The sequence below is a fragment of the Neolamprologus multifasciatus genome, chromosome 16 (assembly GCF_963576455.1).
Source record: "Neolamprologus multifasciatus chromosome 16, fNeoMul1.2, whole genome shotgun sequence".
In the NCBI taxonomy this organism is placed as follows: Eukaryota; Metazoa; Chordata; class Actinopteri; order Cichliformes; family Cichlidae; genus Neolamprologus; species Neolamprologus multifasciatus.
The window spans coordinates 8,318,738-8,327,127 of NC_140454.1; the positions used below are offsets into that span (position 1 = coordinate 8,318,738).

Genomic DNA, 8,390 nt, shown 5'->3' on the forward strand with positions numbered 1-8,390 from the left:
GAACTATGGACACGCAAACACATACATATACTGATACTGATAAGCACTCACTGACGCATCACCCTCCCTACCCCGGATCCAACGCTAGCTCCCATGCTTACCTCCCCTCTGATGTGGACACCAGATCAGCTGGAAGATTGCAGCGGTCCCAGATCAGATGTACACAGTGGAATACTCTCCTATGTTGCTTGTCTGTGTTTATTGTGCTATGGTGTGTTGATATCTGTGCATTCTTGTATTATCCTTCTGAGTTACACATTTCGATGTTTTTTTCCTTGCTATCTAGTCTGACCTGTCTCCCCAATGTGATGTTTGTGTATTGTATGTACGGTCGGCAAGGTCTGTCATCTCGGTTGTGGGCAAAAGACCTGCAACTGACAAATAAAGGCTATCTCATCTCATCATCTCATATTAAGATATATTTCCAAATTCTTGCAAGACTGAGGATTTCAAGGGTAGATGTGATGGGATTAGTTACATATAATAACAAATCATCAGCGTATACCGAGACAGTGTGAGTTATGCCACCACGTGAGATGCCTTGTATACCATTATTGCTTCTAAGAGCTATTGCAAGTGGCTCTACAATTGACAGCTTGCTCAGGTCCATCAGAAACACATACAAATCCAAATCCATGCCACCAAGCTGCTGAAGAATATAGCATTTTATTTAACCCCAAAACCTAGTTGGTTAAATCATTCAAAAAAATCTAAATCTTGGGCCCATAAAAGAGGTCAAAGTAACGGAACTCTACTCAAAGTTGACAAAAAACAGAGGATAGACTGTTGGAGCCAAAACCAAGGACCCCTGAGCAGATATGGACAGTGCGCGCAGGTATGAGTGTTTGGCCACAAGAAGAGTAAATGAGGAACATCCGACCTAGGTTGTCATGGGAGGTCAGCTGCAGAGTTGCGGGACGTAGGGTAATGGTTCGCTGCTAGGCAGCAGGGCTTGGGATTAAGCACGAAGCCCAGGTTAGGCCTGGAAGTATCCCCACAGTAGCAGCTAGGTGCAGTTTAGGACCTAATGGCTTCCGGGTAGCTATGTTATGGGGACGTGAAAGGGATTGCTCGTTGTGGCATTTGACTGTATGGCACACTTTGTTATATTTTCGCTTGGGTGATACTTTTATTTATTCACTTCACATGAAATGTAATAAATAAATTATAAAATACAAAAACTATTTGCATTTCAACTTTTAACTATTTAAATTTTCAGCTTTTTCCTTTTAAACAAATTTAAAGTGAAACAACACAAAACACTGCAAACCACAACACAATAAAATATAAATTAAAATATGCAAAACAAAAAGATGCACATTCTCTGTCATATGGGCCTGCATGAATAAACTTTCTGAATCATTTATCATCCGCAACTGAAAATAGTTGTGGATGATTACTGGCATAAGTAATTTGAATGTTAGTGTTCGTGGAATTGAAGTGGTCACAAATGCTGTTTTTTCCCTCTGTAATTAATGCAGTAGATTACCAGATGGGTCCATTTCCTGATTTAAAGCAGTTTACCGGAGCAGGGTTCAGAGTCTTTTTATAGTATGTTGGCCTCACAGGAGTTATGCTTTAATATCTGCAATGTGATAATAAGTTTAACAGCCTTTCTAAACCAGGGGTAAAACAGGGCATACATCAAAGGGTTTATGCAAGAGTTAAAATGAAAGATAAAGATCACAAAAGATGCAGCTGGATCATTGACAGCATTTTTATCAGTGAGAGAGTAGCAATAAAATGGACAGTAGCATGACAGAAACACAACTACAAGAACCCCCAGAGTCCTGGCTGCTTTCAGCTCAGATTTGTTTGTTTGATTCAATGAACGCTGAAGTGTGACAGCTGTAACATGAGAGCGCATGGCACGAGCCTGAGACACAGCCACCACAAATACTCTCGTGTACAGAACTATGATGACAGAAACTGGAAGAATAAAAAATAAAATAAGGTCAACCATTCCAAAGAAATCACTGATGACAAACACACACTCACCATAACAGGAATTATACCTGCCTGGTTCAATCAGCATTTCTTGCATATAAAGACTGCAGTAGAAAGTTGAATAAAACCAATACAGACAAACACTGAGTTTGACTCTAGGCACAGTAATTCTCGTGGAGTAATGCAGAGGGTCACAAATAGCCACATAACGGTCAATCGATATAAGAACTATGTTCCCTATTGAAGCACAGGTAATGTTTACAGTCAGAAAAAAATAAACAGAACACATAAGATCACCAAGTACCCAGCAGGCCGTGTTTCTAAGGATTTCTGCTGGCATCAGCAAGAGACCCATGAGAAAGTCTGAGACAGCAAGAGAGAGTAGGAGGATGTTGCTGGGTGTGTGAAGCTTCCTGAAATAAAACAAAAAAGAATATATTAGTAATTTTAAAATGTAAAAAGGTCGATTATTAAGACTGTAAGACAAAGACATTAAGGTGTATAAAAATTAAATATTGTGGTTTAAATTGACCAAGAATGTGCCAAATTCATTTCAATTTAGATAATAAATCATGGTGTTAAACTTTTTAAATGAAAATACAGTTTAAGTTTTAGAAACATTATCTGTGCCTGAAGTAGGAGACTGAGATGATCACGAGAAGGTTTAGAGCAGCAGTGAGCAGAGAGATGCAGGACAAGACAATGTTCAGGAGCACAGCTTTGGACCAGTGAAGTGTCAGCTTCCTGCAAGAAATGTTGAGTAGTTGTGGAAAACAGAGCTCAGCTCCTTTCTGTATCTCCATCATCAGACAACTATAACCTCTGCAGCTCTCTGAACTGATCTCACTATTATACAGCAGATTTATCTCTGCGTCTGATCTTTCTCATCCTCTCATTCATCCTCTGTAGAATTTGCTCCTATTTCTCTCTGCACAACCTCTTGGACTGTCATACACGTAATTTATTTTGTTCAACCTCTCTTTCCTTTTCTCCGCTGTGCCTCTTTTTCTCTCTGCCAGTCCTCTCTCCTGTTATTTCTGTCTTTCTCTCATGTGGGCAATTTTGATTTCTTTGCATTTGCCTCACCTGTGGAGTTCCTGCTCCACTCCAATTTCACTTCACCTATTGTATTCTCAAATGCAACTTTCACTTCGTAAAAATAATTTGTTCTTACAATAAACTATTAGTAAACTTAGCAAACTGGCTGAAAGGTAGTGAAAGTGAAGAGGGGGACCTGTCAGGGTTAGTCTGTGGAACTCATCCCTAATATCCAATCTCTAATATTCCTCTAATATCCATAGTAGTTGGCGCATTGTCCCAATTTGTCAGGGTTCGCTGGAGGACTCACACGCAGGACTCAGAGGCACAGTATTTATTACAATTCCACCAGGTGTATTTACAAACAGTGCAGAGGGGGTAGTGCTATATACAAGGTAGTGACAGGGGAAAAGGCTCCGGGGTAATCCAGGGAGGGAAAGGACACTCGCTCTTCTTCTTCTCTCTCCAGACACTCACACAACGGAATCCACTCGGGGAATGCAGGGTCGGGTCCAGGGGATCTATGTACAGAAAGGAGCATACGTCAGAGGTTTTTGCGTAGGGAAAAGAGAACGTGCTCAGAGCCGGGCTGCACTAACGTGAGTCACACACAACGATCCAGCGATGAGCAGAAGCCACTCCCTGGCTTAAATGCTGGCTGTGCTGATGAGGCCCAGGTGTTTCCTCTTCAGAGGGGTGTGGGCCGAAGGCGTGAACCCACCATGAGTTCCGCCCTGGCGAGAGAGAGAGAGAGAGAGAGAGAGAGAGAGAGAGAGAGAGAGCTCCTAGTCAGCGGCCTGCCGATCCCCTGGCCGTGACAGTACCCCCCCCCCCCCCCCCAACGGGAGCCCCCCGGCGACCCCCAGGCATCACCGGGTGAGCCGCGTGGAACTCCCGCAACATGTCCACGTCCAGCAGTGCCGCCCGCGGGATCCACGAGCGCTCCTCAAGACCGTAGCCCTCCCAGTCCACCAGATACTGCAAGCGCCGGATGGCCGTCGATGATCCGGGCGGGCGGTGGGGCCCTGGAAGGAGGGCACAAAGGACTGGAGAGACAGGGCTTTACTTGAGACACGTGGAAAACGTTATGAATGCGCATATTCCGAGGCAGCTCAAGACGGACGGAAACTGGGTTAACCAAAGAGTTAATCACAAACGGGCCAATGAAGGTGGGAGACAGCTTCTTCGATTCCGACCTGAGAGGAACAAACCTGGTCGACAGCCAAACCTTCTGCCCAGGCGTGTATGCCGGCGCCGGGGTCCTGCGGCGGTCCGCCAGGCGTTTGTTCCGGTCCGCTGTTCGGAGAAGAGTGGTCCGCGTCGCCTTCCAGGCACGCCGACACCTTCGGAGGTGCCGTTGAACCGAAGGCACAAAATGCTCACCTTCAATCGCGGGGAACAAGGGTGGTTGGAAACCCAGAGAGGCCTCGAAGGGGGAAACACCGGTGGCCGAGGAAGTGAGGCTGTTATGCGCATACTCGATCCAAGGGAGCTGGTCGCTCCAGGTGGTTTGGTGAGTGGAGGCCACACATCGTAGGGCCGCTTCGAGCTCCTGGTTCGCGCGCTCTGTTTGACCATTCGTCTGCGGGTGAAAGCCGGAGGAGAGACTGACCTGAGCCCCAAGGGCGGAGCAGAATTCCTTCCAGACGCGGGAAGTGAACTGCAGACCTCTGTCGGACACAACATCGGTGGGGATCCCATGGAGGCGGAAGACGCGGGTTGTTAGGAGCCGGGCGGTCTCCAGAGCCGTGGGAAGCTTGGGGAGGGCGACAAAGTGTACAGCCTTAGAGAAACGGTCAATTATGGTGAGAATAACTGTGTTACCTGAGGATGGTGGTAGGCCTGTCACAAAGTCGATAGCGATATGTGACCAGGGGCGGCTTGGTGTAGGTAGAGGCCGGAGCAGACCAGCGGTAGGTCGGTTGACAGTCTTGTTCTGCGCGCAGACTGGACAGGCAGCGACGTACTCATGGACGTCATTGGTGAGGGTGGGCCACCAGGCGAAACGTTGGATGAATGAGATGGTGCGGTGGACCCCTGGGTGGCAGGTAAACTTGGCGGTATGAGCCCAGTGCAGCACCTGGGAGCGAACAGAGGAGGGAACAAAAAGCAATCCAGGCGGGCCAGTTCCAGGGTCCGGTTCCGTTCGTTGGGCCTCCTTTATGGCAGTCTCTATTTCCCAGGTCAGCGTTCCGATAACACAAGTGGGCGGGAGAATGGGAGAGTCACGGGCAACGTCCTCGGAGGCCGTGAATTGACGAGAGAGAGCATCGGGTTTGGTGTTGCGAGATCCAGGCCTGTAAGTAATAGTGAACTGAAACCGAGTGAAGAACAGGGCCCACCTAGCTTGTCGAGCATTGAGCCGTTTTGCTGATCGAATATACTCCAGATTTTTATGATCTGTCCACACTACAAAAGGCTGGGCTGCGCCCTCCAGCCAGTGGCGCCATTCCTCCAAGGCAAGCTTGACGGCAAGGAGTTCCCGGTCCCCCACGTCATAATTCCGTTCTGCAGGGGTGAGACACCGTGAATAGTAAGCACACGGGTGGAGTTTACCTTCGTGCTGTTGGGAGAGCACGGCCCCCACCCCAGAATCCGAAGCGTCCACCTCCACGACGAATTGCTGAGTGAGTCCCGGCTGAACAAGGATGGGGGCAGAGGCGAAGCGGTCCTTAAGGAGGGCAAACGCTCGGCGAGCCGGCTCGTCCCAGTGGAAGGGAACCTTAGGTGAAGTAAGACGGGTTAGTGGGAGAGCGACCTTACTGAAATCACGGATGAAATGACGATAGAAATTCGCAAAGCCCAGGAAACACTGAAGCTGCCTGCGATTGGGAGGGGTTGGCCAGTTAACGACTGCTCGGACCTTAGCGGGGTCAGCCTTGAGATTGCCACGGTCAATGACATAGCCCAGAAAAGAAACCGTGCTCACATGAAACTCACATTTTTCAGCCTTGACGAATATCCGGTTCTCTAGGAGGCGAAGCAGGACCTGTCTGACGTGGCGTTCATGTTCAGCAACGGAGCGAGAGAAGATGAGGATGTCGTCAAGGTAAACAAAAACAGAATGGTTTATGAAATCCCGGAGCACGTCGTTAACCAAAGCTTGAAAAACAGCAGGGGCGTTGGTCAGACCAAACGGCATAACTAGATACTCGAAATGACCCAAGTGAGTATTAAAAGCCGTCTTCCATTCATCCCCCTCTCTTATTCTCACCAGGTGGTATGCGTTCCGTAAATCCAGTTTGGTGAAGATCTTGACCCCTTGAAGCAGTTCAAAGGCCGAGGTCAACAGAGGCAACGGGTACTTATTCTTCACAGTAATGCTGTTGAGACCGCGATAGTCAATACAAGGCCTCAGGCTCTTGTCCTTTTTCTCAACAAAGAAAAATCCCGCAGCTACGGGGGAGGAGGAGGGGCGGATTATTCCTGCAGTAAGAGACTCAGTAATATACTTCTCCATGGCTTCCCGTTCGGGTCGTGAGATGCTATACAGTCGACTCTTGGGAAGTGACGCACCCGGCAGTAGGTCTATTCCACAATCATATGGTCTGTGGGGGGGTAGGGAGGAAGCCCTGTCTTTCCTAAACACCTCCCCCAGATCATGATAGACAGATGGGACAGAGGAGAGGTCAGGGGGGTCGGATGCTGGAGAGGGAATGGGTGAGGTAATAGCTGGGGTGGCGGCTTTCAAACAGGTCATATGGCACCCCTCCCCCCACCCAAGAACGCATCCCTTCTCCCAATCCAGTACGGGGTTATGTTGCTGTAACCAGGGAAACCCCAAAATCAACGGAGTGAGGGGCGCCTTAAAGACGAACAACTGTAAGGTTTCCGTGTGATTGCCAGAAAGTGTTAAAGCTAGTGGCTCTGTAATATGGGTGATATCAGGAAGGCGCTGGCCACTGAGGGCAGTGACTTGAAGCGTATGTGGCAGAGCTGTGAGGCTGAGGCCTAATTTACGGGCCAGAGTGGCATCAATGAAACTTTGCTCCGCCCCTGAATCAATCAATGCGCGGAGTGGATGAGGAACCGAGTGAACAGTAAGCTTGGCTGAAATCATTAAACGCGGAGGAGACCGTGTGCAGGAAACCTCGCCCACCCGTACTCTCCTCACTACGGGTGGGCAAGATCTTTTGGCCGTGCTTGACATGTGGCGGAAATATGGCCCTTGTGGCCACAGTTAAAGCACTCACCGGCCATCCAGCGGCGATGTCGCTCCTCGGGAGATAACCTGAAAGCGTCCTAATTGCATAGGCTGCTCGCCCTCGGTCTCGTCCTCCCTCTCCCGAAGGACTCCGCCTCCGACCGCACCTCTGCTGGAGGCCATCTCCATGTATCCTGGGGGTTTATGGGTGTTGTAGTTTCTCAATCCGCGGCGCGCTCGTAAGTGCTCATCCACCTTTATGCACAGTGATAAAACGTCATCAAGAGAAGCGGGTAACTCCTTCATAAGCAATTCCCCCTTTAAATCGTCACAAACATTGTTCAAAAGGGTACTTATCAACGCCGGCTCCTCCCACCCGGTCTCTTCGGCCAAAGTCCAGAATTCAACGGAGTAGTCCGCCATGCTTCGTCTGCCCTGCTTCAAATTCAGCAACCGGTGAGCAGCAGCGGCTTCCCCGGTGCCCCTCTCAAAAACACTCTTAAACTTAGAATGGAAATCATGGTAAGTGATTTCTGGATCAGATCTTAACACAGCCTGCGCCCAATTTAATGCTCGACCACGTAATAATTGAACGAAAAAGGCAATCTTGGACTCATCGCTCCCATACGTCCTCCGCTGCAGTCTAAACTGTAACCCGAGTTGGATCAAAAATCCTGCACATTTGTCGAACTCACCCGAAAAGGGTAGCGTCCGCTACCCGTGTGGGTAGCGGACGCTCCAGGGGCTCCGATGAAGCCGGAGTGGAGGGCTGAGGCGCCGGGGGTTCTGGAGCTTGTGGAAGAGAAGGCGGAGATGATGTGGGAGGGTTTTCCAGAGGCACATGTTGGGCCAGGGCTTGGGTGAGCGCAGCCAGCTGATGATTGATTTGCCGTAGCATTTGTTCGTGCCGCTCCAGTACCGCTTCCGGAGAAACGGCGATATGCTGGGCAGGGGTTGAGTCCGCTGAGTCCATCGTATGGCTGGATCGTTACTGTCAGGGTTCGCTGGAGGACTCACATGCAGGACTCAGAGGCACAGTATTTATTACAATTCCACCAGGTGTATTTACAAACAGTGCAGAGGGGGTAGTGCTATATACAAGGTAGTGACAGGGGAAAAGGCTCCGGGGTAATCCAGGGAGGGAAAGGACACTCGCTCTTCTTCTTCTCTCTCCAGACACTCACACAATGGAATCCACTCGGGGAATGCAGGGTCGGGTCCAGGGGATCTATGTACAGAAAGGAGCATACGTCAGAGGTTT

The 8,390-nt window shown here is 49.2% G+C and overlaps 1 protein-coding gene across 1 annotated transcript; it reads right to left on the reverse strand.

Annotated features, from left to right (window-relative positions):
• Window positions 1-936: 936 nt before the first annotated feature.
• On the reverse strand, window positions 937-2,825 carry LOC146500213 (trace amine-associated receptor 13c-like). The gene is made up of 2 exons (XM_085135401.1): window positions 2,572-2,825; window positions 937-2,390 (listed from the first exon to the last, which is right to left on the reverse strand). The coding sequence occupies exons 1-2, from the start codon at window positions 2,751-2,753 to the stop codon at window positions 1,547-1,549; spliced, it is 1,026 nt and encodes a 341-aa protein (XP_084991527.1). The 5' UTR covers window positions 2,754-2,825; the 3' UTR covers window positions 937-1,546.
• Window positions 2,826-8,390: the final 5,565 nt, after the last annotated feature.